Here is a 19,891-nt window from a genome sequence, read left to right on the forward strand (position 1 = left end):
TGACTGAAGGCCGCAGCCTGATTGACAGGCTGCCGCCATTTGGGGATGGGGAGGGGGGTGGTACTGGCTAGCGATTCTTGTGGGCTGTTTTCAGGGAGTGCAAAGGCCAGGGTCTGCTTCTGCCGATGCATATTTCCGGGCCTCGTTTGCAGAGCCTGAGGTGGCCAGTCTGCGTAACCTGAAGGTTACTTAGCTGGCCAATGGTCTCGCATAGTGATCCAATGCTGTGTCCTTGGACGCAGAAGCGGATCACACATGCATGCAGGAGTTGTCTATTTACACTATATGCATTTGGGGCCTTTACAGATGCTACCTGCCTCATTTGTTGTTTCCTGCACAAAAGTCTAATGCATTGTGGGTAATAGTAACTTTTAGTCTTTTAGTAACTAAACAGAATTCAAGTTCAGTCATTCATTGTCCCATGCACGGGAAACGCTTTTGACGTTTGCTGTGCAGTGTCACTTTTTCTTGAAGTTGCATGTCCAAATGTAAGGGAGTTCCTATGTTTTTGTTTTTTATTTTGTTTTTCCTGTTGTAACTGATTTTTGTAGTGTTTTTTTCTGCTGCGGGGTACACTGGGCTCCACAAGGATAGACATAGGGGTGTAGAGTAGGATCTTGATCCGAGGCACCAACAGGCTCAAAAGCTTTGACTGTTCCCAGAATGCATAGCGCCGCTCCTCTATAACCCCGCCTCCCTGCACAGGAGCTCAGTTTTGTAGTTGGTGCACATAACAGAGGGGCTGCGTTGGGCAGACCTGAGAAGAGCTTTTTAGAAGAAAAGTGAAGACGTCAAGGGCAGCAGCAGTGTGTATATGTCTTTTGACATTCACTGCTGCAGTTCCATCTCTCCCCAGTTGCGCTGTACACTCCCGAGCCCTGGTTGCTGGGTAACTACAGCAGGAGGCTCCAGTTTTCTTCCATGGTCAGGCACACATGACGGGGGCTCTCCGGGATTGTGTGGTCGCGCTTCGGGAGGTGGTGAGTGGGTACCGCTCGTGGGAACCGTACTTCATCGCTTTCCGGCGCGGTCAGTGGGAGGCGGGCCGCGCGCGCTGGCGGTGGATACTGGCAGTACAGGCGATCCCACTAGATCACCAGGGCATGGGTGCAGGTCAGGTTTTCTCTTAAAGCCATTTTAATAGTAACCCACAGTACCTGGTGGTTTTGCCAGCAGGGGGATAAGGCTTAGACCTGGAGCCCCTCCCCCAGCCCCAGGGTGCCATTTCCCGCAAATATTCCCGCCCTGGAGCTGCATATCTGTCTTTTCCTCACTCCCTGTCAGTGTCTGGGCGCCATTTCTCTCAGCTACACTGTTCCTGGGACTGCTTGGGCAAATCCTCCTATGTAAAGCCGCCTGGTTGTCAGCGCTGTGACTTTACATGACACCTAAAGTATTCTACCTGCCTATTAGACAGTGTTAGTTAAAAAAGAGTGCATTTAGTCAGGGTTTTCTAGTACAATTACCCTGTGAAATACATCCAGTTCTTACTGTGCAGTGTTATATCTTTTGACTACATAGCTATATCAGCTGGTCCAGTGCAGTATTATTGTTTGTAATAACCTCTGCATTGTATAACTGTGACTATTTGTGTGTGCATTAGCTTGCTGAGTGGTTTCCATTTCGTGTCTCTCACTCAACTTGCTATCCCTATATTCTATAACCTGAGGGGGCTTGGTGCGTCAGGTCTTATAATAATATAGGATATTCACAAGATATACGCTAATACGTATTTTTCTCTGTGATTTTAGTCACCGTATCTCTCCTGTGTCCCTGCTCATGCTGATTACACTGCGCAGGGGTTTGGGTAAGAGGTATTGTGCTGCTGCCAATTGTACTGTGTTACCTGATACTGCAAGTTATATCATGTCTGCTTCTGACGGTAACGGTTCTGGGGCGGAACACACTGCTGGTGTTGCTGAAGCCACATATCCATATGAGGAGAATATAGCAGCTGTGGGTTCTGGTTCTGGGGGCTCCTTGCCCCCCAGTGGAACTGTGGCAATGGAGGTCCATAATGACCCACCGTGGGCTGCTTTTTCCACGCTTCTGCATACGCTAGTTAATAAATTAACACCCCCTATGGGACCCCCTATGCCGGTACAACCGTATGTGGTCCCTGCAGCTAATCCGCCGTGGGCGGACACTTTATCTGCTCAGTTGAAGAAGTTGAACCAGTCCCTGACTACTAAAAAGTCTGACCCTCGCTCGCCTAAGTCCAAGGGGTCCTCTAAGCGAGCTCTTATCTCCTCACAATCCACTGCTGTCACTGACACCTCGTCTGATGAAGTTGGCACTTACACTGACCCCACAGATTCTGGGTGGGTGGTATTCATGTGACCGCCGGTCAGCTGACCGACAGTCACATGACCTCCTCCACCAGCCCGACGGGTCACTGTCCCGATGGTCGGCATGCTGACCAACAGGGACTATTTCCACTCGTGGGTGTCCACCACACCCATAGAGTGGGAATAGAACCCGTGGCGACAGCAGGTCGCCAGCGAGCCCGCAAGGGGCTTGCTTCACTCGCCCCTCCCCGCCAGGATCCCGGCGTCGGTAAGCTGATCGGCGGTCAGGAGACCGCCGGTCAGCCGTACTACACCCTTCTGGGTGGGTCACATGTGGATGTTCCTGATCTTTTGGAGGCTATTAAGTTGATTTTACAGATTACGGATGATCCAGAGCCATCCGTCCCTCCTAAGAAACCAGATAGGTTCAAGCGTCAGAAGGTGATTAAACAAGTTTTACCTCACTCTGACCACCTAGTGGATATATGTCAGGAACCCTGGGAAAACCCGGGTAAGAAGTTTGTGCCTCAAAAGAAGATGCTGGTTCGCTATCCCCTCGCGCCAGAGCTGTCTAAAAATTGGGAAACACCTCCTCCAGTAGACTCACGTGTGGCTAGGATGGTGGTTTCCTCAGCTCTATTTGTCACTACTGTCACGTCTCTAAAAGAGCCTACGGATAAACTTGTGGAGGGTTGTCTAAAAGCGATTTACACCCTCACGGGTGCTGCACAAAGGCCCACTATTGCAGCAACATGGGCTGCAGATGCTATTGAAGCATGGGCCTTGGATTTAGAAGCTGAAATCTCTTCTGACCATGCTAGACAATGATTGTCATATATTGTCACAGCTTCTCACTATATTAAAGAGGCGGCTTCTGATGCCGGTATCCTAGCAGCCAAGGCCTCTACTACATCAGTCCTGGCTCGCGGATATTGTGGCTGAGATCCTGGTCTGTGGATCTGGACTCTAGAAAAACCCTGGAGGTACTCCCTTTCAAGGGAGATATTCTGTTTGGGGAGGACTTAAATAAGATAGTGGCTGATTTGGCTACTGCCAAAACTGCCTGTCGGCCAAGTACCGCTCCTTCTGTGTCGAAGGCTAAAGGTACTTCCTTTCGCCCCTTCCGTCCTTCAGGTAAAGCAAAAAGTCAGGCGTACAACAAGCAGGCACGCACTTCCAAACCTGGTAATCCGAAACCCAAAAGAGCCTGGGCTGCCCGTCAGCCAGCTTCCAAGACCGATAACCTGCCGCATGACGGGGCAGGCCTCCCCCTGGGGGATTCCGGGGTGTGGGGCCGGCTTCTAGGGTATACCCAGGAATGGTTGAAGACCACTTCAGATGCCTGGGTACGGGAAGTCGTCACTCGAAGTTACGTCATAGCCTTCAAAAACCGACCCCCTCATCGATTTTGCCGGACAGACGTCCCGTTGAACCAGACAAAGGCAAACATTCTACATTCGGTGGTACAGACCCTCCTGGATACAGGAGCCGTAGTACAGGTGCCTCTTGTTCAGAGTGGCCGGGGGGTACTATTCTCCGCTGTTTCTGGTCCCGAAACCAAATGGGTCCTCCCGGCCCATTCTCAACCTCAAGGCATTGAACAGGTTTGTGAAAATTTCCAAGTTCCGTATGGAAACCCTTCGCTCTATAGTTCTGGCCTTGGAACCTGGAGACTACATGGTCTCCCTGGACATACAGAATGCTTACCTGCATATTCCTATAGCAGTGTCACATCAGCAATACCTGAGGTTTGCGATTGGCAACCTCCATTACCAGTTTCGGGCGCTACCTTTTGGTTTAACTACGGCTCTGCGAGTCTTCACCAAAGTTATGGCGGTGATGACGGTGGTACTCTGCCGTCAAGGGGTCAGGATACTGCCGTATCTGGACGACTTGTTAATCCTGGCAAATTCCTCAGAACTTCTCCTACGTCATCTGGATATGACTGTCTGGTTTCTATAAGCCCACGGGTGGCTAATCAACTGGAAGAAATCCTCCCTGGTCCCTGCTCAGAGCATGGTGCACCTTGGAGCGCTATTGGACACTCACAACCAGCGGTTGTTCTTGTCTCCGGAGAAAGTCCTGAAGCTTCAGGAGAGGATTCGTTGCTTCCTTTCTCGTCCCCAAGTGTCGATACATTCGGCGATGCAGGTGCTGGGCCTCATGGTGTCCGCATTAGACATGGTGGAGTATGCTCAATTCCATTCTCTCCCCCTCCAGAGGCTGATTCTAGCCAAGTGGTACGGCCTGCCTCACCGGATCAGGTCTCGCATGATCTCATTGACTCCGGAGATCCGCCTGTCACTGCACTGGTGGCTCCAGGAACAACGATTGTGCAGGGGCCGTCCCTTCTGGATATCCGACTGGGTCCTGTTGACAGATGCCAGTCTAAGAGGTTGGGGCGCGGTGCTGGAGCAACACTCCCTTCAGGGTCGGTGGACCAAGGAGGAATGTCTCCTCTCGATCAACATTCTGGAATTGCGGACTGTCTTCAATGTGTTGAACCTGGCCCAGCATTTAATTCAGACCGTCCTGTTCAAGTACATTCGGACAACGCCACCACAGTGGCTTACATAAATCATCAAGGCGGCACTCGTTTGGCAATGAAGGAAGTCTCACGGATTCTACGTTGGGCAGAACGCCATCTACCGGCCATATTGGGAATATTCATTCCGGGAGTCCTGAATTGGGAAGCGGACTTTCTCAGTCATCAGGACGTACACGCCGGAGAGTGGGGCCTCCATCCAGAAGTGTTTCAACTCCTAGTGGAAAAGTGGGGCCTTCCAGACGTAGATCTGATGGCGTCTCGACACAATCACAAGGTTCTGGTCTTCGGAGCAAGGACAAGGGATCCTCAACCAGCATTCGTGGATGCGCTGGCAGTGCCGTGGAGGTTTCGGCTGCCGTATGTGTTCCCTCTGGTGTCACTCCTGCCCAGGGTAATTCGGAAGTTCAAGCAAGAAAGAAGAATTCTGCTTCTCATAGCTCCAGCGTGGCCCAGACGGCAATGGTTCTCAGACCTGCAGGGCCTATCGTCAGAGCATCCAATTCTACTTCCACAATGCCCAGACCTCCTCGTTCAGGGCCCCTGTGTCTACCAGGACCTAGCCCGGCTGTCTTTGACGGTGTGGCTCTTGAAGCTTCCGTCTTGAGGGCTAAAGGGTTTTCTGAGGCGGTCATTCAAACTATGTTGTTGGCCCGGAAACCGGCTTCTGCTCGGATTTACTATAGGGTCTGGCATTCTTACTTTGTTTGGTGCGCATCTAATCATTATGACGCTTCCAAGTTTAGTATGGCCAAGTTGTTGGCCTTTCTTCAGCAGGGCGTGGCCTTAGGCCTGCGTCTGGCCTTCCTCAAGGTTCAAATATCTGCCTTGTCGGTGTGGTTCTAGAGAAAGATTGCAACCTTACCTGATGTGCATACCTTCACTCAGGGTGTGTTGCGTATCCAACCTCCCTATGTCCCACCTGTGGCTCCTTGGGACTTGTCGGTGGTTTTGGAGGCGTTACAAGAGTCTCCGTTTGAACCTCTTGGTTCAGCTGATCTTAAGTGACTTTCCCTTAAGGTGGTGTTTCTGCTGGCTATTGCTTCAGCTAGAAGAGTGTCGGATTTGGGTGCCTTGTCTTGTAGTTCCTCATATCTGATATTTCACCGTGACCGGGCAGTTCTTAGGACTCGTCCCGGATATTTACCTAAGGTAGTTTCTTCGTTCCACCTTAACCAGGAGATTGTAGTTCCAGCACTTGTTTCTCCTGATCTGTCTCCCAAAGAGCGGCCTTTGGATGTGGTATGGGCTCTCCGTATCTATGTGAAGAGAACTGCTTCTGTTAGGAAATCTGATTCTCTCGTTGTGCTGTTTGGATTTCACAAACGGGGCTGTCCTGCTCACAAGCAAACTTTGGCCAGATGGATTAGAATGGTGATTGCACATGCTTATGTGAGGGCTGGTCTATCAGCTCCTGCTCACATTACGGCCCATTCTACTCGGTCTGTTGGACCTTCTTGGGCAGCCCGCCGTGGTGCGACCCTTGAACAATTGTGCAAGGCGGCTACGTGGTCCTCCGTGAACACGTTCATAAGGTTCTATGCCTTCAATACTGCCGCTTCCCAGGATGCTTCCTTTGGACGCCGGGTTCTTGTGCCCGCTACAGTGCGTCCCCTCCCATAAAGAACTGCTTTAGGACATCCCCTATGTCTATCCTTGTGGAGCCCAGTGTACCCCGCAGCAGAAAACGAGTTTTATGGTAAGAACTTACCTTTGTTAAAACTCTTTCTGCGAGGTACACTGGGCTCCACAAGGCGCACACCCTGATGCACTTAGCTTCTTTGGGTTGGTATGACATTAGCCGCTGACACTTCTCCTGTCATGAGAATGTGGTGCATGTGGCTACTAACCGTTGTCGTCTCTTTTCCTGCTACTGCATTGGGCTGGTTAACTAAAAACTGAGCTCCTGTGCAGGGAGGCGGGGTTATAGAGGAGGCGGCACTATTCATTCTGGGAACAGTCAAAGCTTTTGAGCCTGTTGGTGCCTCGGATCAAGATCCTACTCTACACCTCTATGTCTATCCTTGTGGAGCCCAGTGTACCTCGCAGAAAGAGTTTTAACAAAGGTAAGTTGTTACCATAAAACTTTTTTTTTTTTTTTTTTTAATTAAAAGTATGAGTTTTCCCCATTTATTAACCCATTGTGTGTTATGTATTTTTAAATATCTTTTAAATAAGATTTTACTCACCGGTAAATCTATTTCTCGTAGTCCGTAGTGGATGCTGGGACTCCGTAAGGACCATGGGGAATAGCGGCTCCGCAGGAGACTGGGCACAACTAAAGAAAGCTTTAGGACTACCTGGTGTGCACTGGCTACTCCCACTATGACCCTCCTCCAGACCTCAGTTAGGATACTGTGCCGGAAGAGCGTACACAATAAGGAAGGATTTTGAATCCCGGGTAAGACTCATACCAGCCACACCAATCACACCGTATAACTCGTGATACTATACCCAGTTAACAGTACGAAATATAACTGAGCCTCTCAACAGATGGCTCAACAATAACCCTTTAGTTAGGCAATAACTATATACAAGTATTGCAGACAATCCGCACTTGGGATGGGCGCCCAGCATCCACTATGGACTATGAGAAATAGATTTACCGGTGAGTAAAATCTTATTTTCTCTGACGTCCTAAGTGGATGCTGGGACTCCGTAAGGACCATGGGGATTATACCAAAGCTCCCAAACGGGCGGGAGAGTGCGGATGACTCTGCAGCCCCGAATGAGCAAACTCTAGGTCCTCCTCAGCCAGGGTATCAAACTTGTAGACTCTTGCAAAAGTGTTTGAACCCGACCAAGTAACAGCTTGGCAAATTTGTAAAGCCGAGACCCCTCAGGCAGCCGCCCAAGAAGAGCCCACTTTCCTCGTGGAATGGGCTTTTACAGATTTAGGGTGCAGCAGTCCAGTCGCAGAATGTGCAAGTTGAATCGTGCTACAGATCCAGCGAGCAATAGTCTGCTTTGAAGCAGGAGCACCCAGCTTGTTGGGTGCATACAGGATAAATAGCGAGTCAGTTTTCCTGACTCCAGCCGTCCTGGAAACATATATTTTTCAGGGCCCTGACTACGTCCAGTAACTTGGAATCCTCCAAGTCCCAAGTAGCCGCAGGCACCACAATAGGTTGGTTCACATGAAAACTGATACCACCTTAGGAAGGAATTGGGAACGAGTCCTCAATTCCGCCCTATCCATATAAAAAAATTAGATAAGGGCTTTTGCATGATAAAGCCGCTAATTCTGATACATGCCTGGCCGACGCCAAGGCCAACAGCATGACCACTTTCCACGTGAGGTATTTTAGCTCCACGGATTTAAGTGGCTCAACCCAATGCGACTTCAGGAAATCCAACACCACGTTGAGATCCCACGGTGCCACTGGAGGCACAAACGGGGGCTGACTATGCAGCACTCCCTTAACAAAAGTCTGAACTTCAGGCAGTGAAGTCAGTTCCATTTTGGAAGAAAATCGATAGAGCCGAAATCTGGACCTTAATGGAACCCAATTTTAGGCCCATAGTCACCCCTGACTGTAGGAAGTGCAGAAATCGACCTAGCTGAGATCCCACGGTGCCACTGGAGGCTCAAACGGGGGCTGACTATGCAGCACTCCCTTAACAAAAGTCTGAACTTCAGGCAGTGAAGTCAGTTCCATTTTGGAAGAAAATCGATAGAGCCGAAATCTGGAATTAATGGAACCCAATTTTAGGCCCATAGTCACCCCTGACTGTAGGAAGTGCAGAAATCGACCTAGCTGAAATTCCTCCGTTGGGGCCTTCCTGGCCCACAGCACGCAACATATTTCCGCCATATGCGGTGATAATGGTTTGCGTTCACTTCTTTCCTAGCTTTAATTAGCGTAGGGATAACTTCCTCCGGAATGCTCTTTTCCTTCAGGATCCGGCGTTCAACCGCCATGCCGTCCAACGCAGCCGCGGTACGTCTTGGAACAGACAGGCCCCCTGCTGCAGCAGGTCCTGTCTGAGCAGCAGAGGCCATGGGTCCTCTGAGATCATTTCTTGGAGTTCTGGGTACCAAGCTCTTCTTGGCCAATCCGGAACAATGAGTATAGTTCTTACTCCTCTCCTTCTTATTATTCTCATTACCCTGGGTATGAGAGGCAGAGAAGGGAACACATACACAGACTGGTACACCCACGGTGTTATCAGAGCGTCCACAGCTATCGCCTGAGGGTCCCTTGACCTGGCGCAATATCTTTGTAGCTTTTTGTTGAGGCGGGACGCCATCATGTCCACCTGTGGCCTTTCCCAACGGTGTACAATCATTTGGAAGACTTCTGGATGAAGTCCCCACTCTCCCGGGTGGAGGTCGTGTCTGCTGAGAAAGTCTGCTTCCCAGTTGTCCACTCCGGGAATGAACACTGCTGACAGTGCTAACACATGATTTTCCGCCCATCGGAGAATCCTTGTGGCTTCTGCCATCGCCATCCTGCTTCTTGTGCCGCCCTGTCGGTTTACATGAGCGACCGCCGTGATGTTGTCTGACTGGATCAGCACCGGCCGGTGTTGAAGCAGGGGTCTAGCCTGACTTAGGGCATTGTAAATGGCCCTTAGTTCCAGAATATTTATGTGTAGGGAAGTCTCCTGACTTTTGCATAGTCCTTGGAAGTTTCTTCCCTGTGTGACTGCCCCCCAGCCTCGAAGGCTGGCATCCGTGGTCACCAGGACCCAGTCCTGTATGCCGAATCTGCGGCCCCCTAGAAGATGAGCACTCTGCAGCCACCACAACAGCGACACCCTGGCCCTTGGAGACAGGGTTATCCGCCGATGCATCTGAAGATGCGACCCGGACCACTTGTCCAACAGATCCCACTGCACCGACACCTGTATTTGTATTAGGAGGTCTCTGTCTAGAGACGAGAACTCCTTGGACTTCTCCCCCGGGAGAAACCCTCTTTTCCTGTTCTGTGTCCAGAACCATACCCAGGAACAGTAGACGCGTCGTAGGAACCAGCTGCGACTTTGGAATATTCAGAATCCAGCCGTGCTGTTGTAGCACTTCCCGAGATAGTGCTACTCTGACGAACAACTGCTCCCTTGACCTCGCCTTTATAAGGAGATCGTCCAAGTACGGGATAATTATTTCGGCCATTACTTTGGTAAATACCCTCGGTGCCGGGGACAGACCAACGGCAACGTCTGGAATTGGTAATGACAATCCTGTACCACAATTTTGAGGTACTCCTGGTGAAGAGGGTAAATAGGGACATGCAGGTAAGCATCCTTGATGTCCAGTGATACCATGAAATTCTCCAGGCTTGCAATAATCGCCCTGAGCGATTCCATTTTGAACTTGAACCTTCGTATATAAGTGTTCAAGGATTTCAATTTTAGAATGGGTCTCACCGAACCGTCTGGTTTCGGTACCACAACATTCTGGAATAGTAACCCCGGCCTTGTTGAAGGAGGGGTACCTTGATTTCACCTGCTGGAAGTACAGCTAGTGAATTGCCGCCAGTACTACCTCCCTTTCTCCGAGGGCAGCAGGCAAGGCTGATGTGAGGTAACGGCGAGGGGGAGTCGCCTCGAACTCCAGCCTGTATCCCTGTGATACTACTTGCAGAACCTAGGGATCCACCTGTGGGCAAGCCCACTGGTCCCTGAAGTTCCCGAGACGCGCCCCCACCGCATCTGTCTCCACCTGTGGAGCCCCAGCGTCATGCGGTGGACTCGGAGGAAGCGGGGGAAGATTTTTGATCCTGGGAACTGGCTGTCTGGTGCAGCTTTTTCCTTCTTCCCTTGTCTCTGTGCAGAAAGGAAGCGCCTTTGACCCGCTTGCTTTTCTGAAGCCGAAAGGACTGTACCTGAAAATACGGTGCTTTCTTAGGCTGTGAGGAAACCTGAGGTAAAATTCTTTCTTCCCAGCTGTTGCTGTGGATACGAGGTCCCAGAGACCATCCCCAAACAATTCCTCACCCTTATAAGGCAGAATCTCCATGTGCCTTTTAAATGCAGTATCACCTGTCCACTGCCGGGTCTCTAATACCCTCCTGGCAGAATGGACATTGCATTAATTCTGGATGCCAGCCGGCAAATATCCCTCGGTGCATCCTTCATATATAAGACGACGTCTTTAATATGCTCTATGTTAGCAAAATATTAACCCTGTCTAGGGTATTAATATTATCTGACAGGGTATCAGACCACGCTGCAGCAGCACTATTTATGCTGAGGCAAATGCAGGTCTCAGTATAGTACCTGAGTGTGTATATACAGACTTCAGGATAGCCTCCTGCTTTTTATCAGCAGGCTCCTTCAAAGTGGCCGTATCCCCAGACGGTAGTATCTTTTTTGACAAACGTGTGAGCGCCTTATCCATCCTAGGGGATATCTCCCAACGTGACCTATCCTCTGGCGGGAAAGGGTACGCCAGCAGTAACTTTTTAGAAATTAACAGTTTCTTCTCGGGGGAACCCACGCTTCTTTACACACTTCATTCACTCATCTGATGGGGGAACAAAACACTGGCTGCTTTTTCTTCCCAAACATAAAACCCCTTTTATGTGGTACTTGGGTTAATGTCCGAAATGTGTAACACATTTTTCATTGCCGAGATCATGCAACGGATGTTCCTAGTGGATTGTGTATATGTCTCAACCTCGTCGACACTGGAGTCAGACTCCGTGTCGACATCTGTGTCTGCCATCTGAGGTAACTGGCGTTTTTTGAGCCCCTGATGGCCTTTGAGACGCCTGGGCAGGCGCGGGCTGAGAAGCCGGCTGTCCCACAGCTGTTACGTCATCCAGCCTTTTATGTAAGGAGTTGACATTGTCGGTTAATACCTTCCACCTATCCATCCACTCTGGTGTCGGCCCCACAGGGGGCGACATCCCATTTATCGGCCTCTGCTCCGCCTCCACGTAACCTTCCTCATCCAACATGTCGACACAGCCGTACCGACACACCGCACACACACACGGAATGCTCTGACTGAGGACAGGACCCCACAAAGTCCTTTGGGGAGACAGAGAGAGAGTATGCCAGCACACACCAGAGCGCTATATAATGCAGGGATTAACACTATAACTGAGTGATTTTTCCCCTAATAGCTGCTTGTATACACATATTGCGCCTAAATTTAGTGCCCCCCCTCTCTTTTTAACAATTTGAGCCAGAAAACTACAGGGGAGAGCCTGGGGAGCTGTCTTCCAGCTGCACTGTGAAGAAAAAAATGGCGCCAGTGTGCTGAGGGAGATAGCCCCGCCCCTTTTTCGGCAGACTTTTCTCCCGCTTTTTTCATGGATTCTGGCAGGGGTAATTTATCACATATATAGCCCTGGGACTATATATTGTGATGATTTGCCAGCCAAGGTGTTTATATTGCCCTCAGGGCGCCCCCCCCCAGCGCCCTGCCACCCATCAGTGACCGGAGTGTGAGGTGTGCATGAGGAGCAATGGCGCACAGCTGCAGTGCTGTGCGCTACCTTGTTGAAGACAGAAGTCTTCTGCCGCCGATTTTCCGGAACACTTCTTGCTTCTGGCTCTGTAAGGGGGCCGGCGGCACGGCTCCGGGAACGAACACCAAGGTCGGGTCCTGCGGTCGATCCCTCTGGAGCTAATGGTGTCCAGTAGCCTAAGAAGCCCAAACTACCACCAGTTAGGTAGGTTCGCTTCTTCTCCCCTTAGTCCCTCGCTGCAGTGAGTCTGTTGCCAGCAGATCTCACTGTAAAATAAAAAACCTAAAATATACTTTCTTTCTAGGAGCTCAGGAGAGCCCCTAGTGTGCATCCAGCTCAGCCGGGCACAAGATTCTAACTGAGGTCTGGAGGAGGGTCATAGTGGGAGGAGCCAGTGCACACCAGGTAGTCCTAAAGCTTTCTTTAGTTGTGCCCAGTCTCCTGCGGAGCCGCTATTCCCCATGGTCCTTACGGAGTCCCAGCATCCACTTAGGACGTCAGAGAAATTTAGTTTTTCTTTTGACAGTACACAAGCTGTACTTTCAGAATTGCTAAATAAAAGTAGATCAGTACCATTGTTGTAATAGTTTCATAAAATACACGGGTACAAAAGGACACTACTGAGATGGGTTTACACTTCACCTATTTAACTATCATTGTCATATAGATGAAGTATGTTGGATCATTTTGTATTTCTGGTGAAGCCTGCATCAGCATTTTAAGACTAAGCAGGAAATGGCTTTTCCTTCCTTTTATAGTAAGGCACTTCCTGCAGTGTTGACAATGTTGCATGGTTTTATTTGTATCTTTTTATTTGTCCACTGCTTTGGATTCATATATGTTATATTTTTTTTTACTTTATCTCACTAATAAAAAAATACTGCAGAATGAGGGGACAGTTCATTTACTGTTATTTTACACAGTTGTAAGACCATGCCGCACCTTAAGCGTCTCTGAATTGTCAGTGCATGAAAATTATATGCATACATTTTTTACATTTACTTGTGAGAGGAATTTGTTCTTAAACAGACTGTGAGCTGTACATTCATGTTGTTTTGAGTATTGTATTCATGACAAGGTAAATTAATTTTAGGGTTCACTCGGGATGGAGAACAAAGGATTTTGCCGTTCCAGCCTCAACAGTTTTCACAGTAGTACGAGTGATGAAGACATGGTGGAGATTACAGAAGCAACCCTGGATTTTGCAATGTCTGATGATGTTCCCCCTCTTGACAGAGATTCAATGGAAGGTAGGGAGTTCATTGTATTGTAAGGGACTGTAATGGAGAAAAACTATAACATTTTTGCTGGCCTCAATTGTTCTAACAATTGTCAGGAAATTACTTGTAGTGCATTATTATTATTATTATTATTATTATTATTATTATTATTATTATTATTATCCTTTATATTGCGCCACAAGGGTTCCGCAGTGCCCAATAACAGATTGTGTATGCACATAATTAAAACAGGAAAACAGTGACTTTCAGTTGAAGACAATATAGGGCAAGTACAGGGTAACTAAGAAAAACTACATCATATCACGGAGAAAAGTATCAAGGTGGCCAAAAACTGCAGGATTCGGGCAGTTGAGGATTATTAAAGTAAGAAAAGGATAAGCACATGATGCAAGAGGGCCCTGCTCGTGAGAGCTTACATTCTAAAGGGGAGGGGCAGACAGACAGGGGTGACACAGATGGGGTAGACTGAGCGTGGGACAGAGGGTTAGGATGAGATTTGGCTGGGTTGGTAAGGAAGTGGGTCTTAAGAGCCCGTTTGAAGTTCTCTAGAGAGGTGGAGAGTCTGAGGGGGAGAGGTAGAGTATTCCAGAGTAAGGGAGCAGCATGTGAAAAGTGTTTGAGATATGAGTGGGAGGAAGTAATCCGTTGGCAGGAGAGTCGGCGTGCATTAGCAGAGCGAAGAGGACGGGTGGGAGAGTAAAGGGAGATAAGGTCAGAGATGTAAGTGAGAGAGGAGTGGGTGAGTGCTTTGTAAGTGAGTGTGAGAAGTTTGAATTGGATTCTGAAAGGGAAAGGAAGCCAGTGAAGGGTTTGTAGGAGAGGGGAGGTGGATGTAGTGTGTTTGTTGAGGAATATAAGCCGGGCTGCGGCATTGAGGATAGATTGGAGTGGAGAGAGGTAACTGTCATGAAGGCAAGTTAGGAGGAGATTACAGTAATCCAGACAGGAAATAATCAGGGAAAAAATTACCAAGGTAATAGGCCCGGCGCTTTAAAATGTGATGTTTATCCCAGAGCAGCTGTTTACAGAGATAGTTAATCCCTGAGGATAGATACTAGGAAAAGATATACAGCGCTATATACTGGATAAAGACAATATAACTCTTTATTTTTACAAGATTAATTAATTGGTTGCAACCATAAATATAAAAATATATTTCTCTGACGTCCTAGTGGATGCTGGGACTCCGTCAGGACCATGGGGGATAGCGGCTCCGCAGGAGACCGGGCACAAAAGTAAAAGCTTTAGGATCAGGTGGTGTGCACTGGCTCCTCCCCCTATGACCCTCCTCCAAGCCTCAGTTAGGTTTTTGTGCCCGGCCGAGAAGGGTGCAATCTAGGTGGCTCTCATAAAGAGCTGCTTAGAGTAAAAGTTTTGATAGTTTTCTTATTTTCAGTGAGTCCTGCTGGCAACAGGCTCACTGCAACGAGGGACTTAGGGGAGAAGAAGTGAACTCACCTGCGTGCAGGATGGATTTGCTTCTTAGGCTACTGGACACTAGCTCCAGAGGGACGATCACAGGTACAGCCTGGATGGGTCACCGGAGCCGCGCCGCCGACCCCCTTGCAGATGCCGAAGTAAGAAGAGGTCCAGAAACCGGCGGCTGAAGGCTTTTCAGTCTTCATGAGGTAGCGCACAGCACTGCAGCTGTGCGCCATTGCTCTCAGCACACTTCACACCAACGGTCACTGAGGGTGCAGGGCGCTGGGGGGGGCGCCCTGGGCAGCAATGTTAATACCTTTTCTGGCTAAAAAGAATACACCACATATAGTCCCTGAGGCTATATGGATGTATTTCACCCCTGCCAGGTCTCAGAAAAACCGGGAGAAGAGCCCGCCGGAATAGGGGGCGGGGCCTATCTCCTCAGCACACAGCGCCATTTTCCCTCACAGAACTGCTGGTGGGAAGGCTCCCAGGCTCTCCCCTGCACTGCACTACAGAAACAGGGTTAAAACAGAGAGGGGGGGCACTTATTTGGCGATATGATTATATATTAAGATGCTATAAGGGAAAACACTTATATAAAGGTTGTCCCTGTATAATTATAGCGTTTTGGTGTGTGCTGGCAAACTCTCCCTCTGTCTCCCCAAAGGGCTAGTGGGGTCCTGTCCTCTATCAGAGCATTCCCTGTGTGTGTGCTGTGTGTCGGTACGTGTGTGTCGACATGTATGAGGACGATGTTGGTGAGGAGGCGGAGCAATTGCCTGTAATGGTGATGTCACTCTCTAGGGAGTCGACACCGGAATGGATGGCTTATTTAAGGAATTACGTGATAATGTCAACACGCTTCAAGGTCGGTTGACGACATGAGACGGCCGGCAAACAAATTAGTACCTGTCCAGGCGTCTCAAACACCGTCAGGGGCTTTAAAACACCCATTTACCTCAGTCGGTCGACATAGACATAGACACAGACACGGACACTGACTCCAGTGTCGACGGTGAAGAAACAAACGTATTTTCCTTTAGGGCCACACGTTACATGTTAAGGGCAATGAAGGAGGTGTTACATATTTCTGATACTACAAGTACCACAAAAAAGGGTATTATGTGGGTGTGAAAAAACTACATGTAGTTTTTCCTGAATCAGATAAATTAAATGAAGTGTGTGATGATGCGTGGGTTTCCCCCGATAGAAAATTATTGGCGGTATACCCTTTCCCGCCAGAAGTTAGGGCGCGTTGGGAAACACCCCTTAGGGTGGATAAGGCGCTCACACGCTTATCAAAACAAGTGGCGTTACCGTCTCCAGATACGGCCGCCCTCAAGGAGCCAGCTGATAGGAGGCTGGAAAATATCCTAAAAAGTATATACACACATACTGGTGTTATACTGCGACCAGCTATCGCCTCAGCCTGGATGTGCAGCGCTGGGGTGGCTTGGTCGGATTCCCTGACTGAAATATTGATACCCTTGACAGGGACAGTATTTTATTGACTATAGAGCACAGAGAGATATTTGCACTCTGGCATCAAGAGTAAGTGCGATGTCCATATCTGCCAGAAGATGTTTATGGACACGACAGTGGTCAGGTGATGCAGATTCCAAACGGCACATGGAAGTATTGCCGTATAAAGGGGAGGAGTTATTTGGGGTCGGTCCATCGGACCTGGTGGCCACGGCAACAGCTGGAAAATCCACCTTTTTTACCCTAAGTCACATCTCAGCAGAAAAAGACACCGTCTTTTCAGCCTCAGTCCTTTCGTCCCCATAAGGGCAAGCGGGCAAAAGGCCAGTCATATCTGCCCAGGGATAGAGGAAAGGGAAGAAGACTGCAGCAGGCAGCCCATTCCCAGGAACAGAAGCCCTCCACCGCTTCTGCCAAGTCCTCAGCATGACGCTGGGGCCGTACAGGACCCCTGGATCCTACAAGTAGTATCCCAGGGGTACAGATTGGAAATTCGAGACGTCTCCCCCTCGCAGGTTCCTGAAGTCTGCTTTACCAACGTCTCCCTCCGACAGGGAGGCAGTATTGGAAACAATTCACAAGCTGTATTCCCAGCAGGTGATAATCAAAGTACTCCTCCTACAACAAGGAAAGGGGTATTATTCCACACTATATTGTGGTACTGAAGCCAGACGGCTCGGTGAGACCTATTCTAAATCTGAAATATTTGAACACTTACATACAAAGGTTCAAATCAAGATGGAGTCACTCAGAGCAGTGATAGCGAACCAGGAAGAAGGGGACTATATGGTGTCCCGGGACATCAGGGATGCTTCCTCCATGTCCCAATTTGCCCTTCTCACCAAGGGTACCTCAGGTTCGTGGTACAGAACTGTCACTATCAGTTTCAGACGATGCCGGTTGGATTGTCCACGGCACCCCGGGTCTTTACCAAGGTAATGGCCGAAATGATGATTCTTCTTCAAAGAAAATGGACGATATCCTGATAAGGGCAAGGTCCAGAGAACAGTTGGAGGTCGGAGTAGCACTATCTCAAGTAGTTCTACGACACCATGGGTGGATTCTAAATATTCCAAAACCGCAGCTGTTTCCGACGACAATTTGCTGTTCCTAGGGATGATTCTGGACACAGTCCAGAAAAGGGTGTTTCTCCCGGAGAAGAAAGCAAGGGAGTTATCCGAGCTAATCAGGAACCTCCTAAAACCAGGAAGAGTGTCAGTGCATCATTGCACAAGGGTCCTGGGAAAAATGGTGGCTTCTTACGAAGCGATTCCATTCGGCAGATTTCACGCAAGAACTTTTCAGTGGGATCTGCTGGAAAAATGGTCCGGATCGCATCTTCAGATGCGGGTGTTTCTTCTGCGGTGGCTGCAGAGTGCTCATCTACTAAAGGGCCGCAGATTCGGCATTCAGGACTGGGTCCTGGTGACCACGGATGCCAGCCGGAGAGGCTGGGGAGCAGTCACACAGGGAAAAAATTTCAAGGGAGTGTGATCAAGTCACTTCTCTCCACATAAAACAATGCTCTAAGCTTAGCAAGACCTCTGCTTCAAGGTCAGCCGGTATTGATCCAGTGGGACAACATCACGGCAGTCGCCCACGTAAACAGACAGGGCGGCACAAGAAGCAGGAGGGAAATGGCAGAAACTGCAAAGATTCTTCGCTGGGCGGAAAATCATGGGATAGCACTGTCAGCAGTGTTCATTCCGGGAGTGGACAACTGGGAAGCAGACTTCCTCAGCAGGCACGACCTCCACCCGGGAGAGTGGGGACTTCATCGGGAAGTCTTCCACATGATTGTGAACCGTTGGGAAAGACCAAAGGTGGACATGATGGCGTCCCGCCTGAACAAAAAACTGGACAGGTATTGCGCCAGGTCAAGAGACCCTCAGGCAATAGCTGTGGACGTTCTGGTAACACAGTGTGTTCCCTCCTCTGCTTCTCATACCCAAGGTACTGAGAATTATAAGACGTAGAGGAGTAAGAACTATACTCGTGGCTCCGGATTGGCCAAGAAGGACTTGGTACCCGGAACTTCAAGAAATGCTCACAGAGGACTCATGGCCTCTGCCGCTAAGAAGGGACTTGCTTCAGCAAGTACCATGTCTGTTCCAAGACTTACCGCGGCTGCGTTTGACGGCATGGCGGTGGAACGCCGGATCCTAAGGGAAAAAGGCATTCCGTAAGAGGTCATTCCTACCCTGGTCAAAGCCAGGAAGGAGGTGACCGCACAACATTATCACCACATGTGGCGAAAATATGTTGCGTGGTGTGAGGCCAGGAAGGCCCCACGAAGAAATTTCAACTCGGTCGATTCCTGCATTTCCTGCAAACAGGAGTGTCTATGGGCCTCAAATTGGGGTCCATTAAGGTTCAAATTTCGGCCCTGTCAATTTTCTTCCAGAAAGAATTGGCTTCACTTCCTGAAGTCCAGAAGTTTGTCAAGGGAGTACTGCATATACAACCCCCTTTTGTGCCTCCAGTGGCACTGTGGGATCTCAACGTAGTTCTGGGATTCCTCAAATCACATTTTAAACCGCTCAAATCTGTGGATTTGAAATATCTCACATGAAAAGTGACCATGCGGTTGGCCCTGGCCTCGGCCAGGCGAGTGTCAGAATTGGTGGTTTTGTCTCACAAAAGCCCATATCTGATTGTCCATTCGGACAGGGCAGAGCTGCGGACTCGTCCCCAGTTTCTCCCTAAGGTGGTGTCAGCGTTTCACCTGAACCAGTTTATTGTGGTACCTGCGGCTATTAGGGACTTGGAGGACTCCAAGTTGCTAGATGTTGTCAGGGCCCTGAAAATATAGGTTTCCAGGACGGCTGGAGTCAGGAAAACTGACTTGCTGTTATCCTGTATGCACCCAACAAACTGGGTGCTCTTGCGTCTAAGCAGACGATTGCTAGTTGGATGTGTAGTACAATTCAGCTTGCACATTCTGTGGCAGGCCTGCCACAGCCAAAATATGTAAATGCCCATTTCACAAGGAAGGTGGGCTCATCTTGGGCGGCTGCCCGAGGGGTCTCGGCTTTACAACTTTGCCGAGCTGCTACTTGGTCAGGAGCAAACACGTTTGCAAAATTCTACAAATTTGATACCCTGGCTAAGGAGGACCTGGAGTTCTCTCATTCGGTGCTGCAGAGTCATCCGCACTCTCCCGCCCGTTTGGGAGCTTTGGTATAATCCCCATGGTCCTGACGGAGTCCCAGCATCCACTAGGACGTCAGAGAAAATAAGAATTTACTTACCGATAATTCTATTTCTCGTAGTCCTTAGTGGATGCTGGGCGCCCATCCCAAGTGCGGATTGTCTGCAATACTTGTACATAGTTATTGTTACAAAATCGGGTTATTATTGTTGTGAGCCATCTTTTCAGAGGCTCCGCTGTTATCATGCTGTTAACTGGGTTCAGATCACAGGTTGTACAGTGTGATTGGTGTGGCTGGTATGAGTCTTACCCGGGATTCAAAATCCTTCCTTATTGTG

The 19,891-nt window shown here is 49.3% G+C and overlaps 1 protein-coding gene across 8 annotated transcripts in view; it reads left to right on the forward strand.

The window, feature by feature from the left end:
- LOC134948811 (H(+)/Cl(-) exchange transporter 5-like) overlaps positions 1-19,891 on the forward strand; it is a 389,251-nt gene that overhangs the window by 23,731 nt on the left and 345,629 nt on the right. For 7 of the 8 annotated variants that reach the window (XM_063937054.1, XM_063937050.1, XM_063937057.1 and 4 more), the window contains one exon: positions 13,348-13,504. In XM_063937054.1, the coding sequence (XP_063793124.1) occupies positions 13,360-13,504 (145 nt within the window). In that variant the 5' untranslated portion in view covers positions 13,348-13,359. Of the gene's footprint in view, positions 1-7,043; positions 7,235-13,347; positions 13,505-19,891 lie in introns of all 8 variants that reach the window. The other variant, XM_063937053.1, reaches the window with a different exon arrangement.

Source organism: Pseudophryne corroboree, chromosome 8, assembly GCF_028390025.1.
Source record: "Pseudophryne corroboree isolate aPseCor3 chromosome 8, aPseCor3.hap2, whole genome shotgun sequence".
NCBI classification, from domain to species: domain Eukaryota; kingdom Metazoa; phylum Chordata; class Amphibia; order Anura; family Myobatrachidae; genus Pseudophryne; species Pseudophryne corroboree.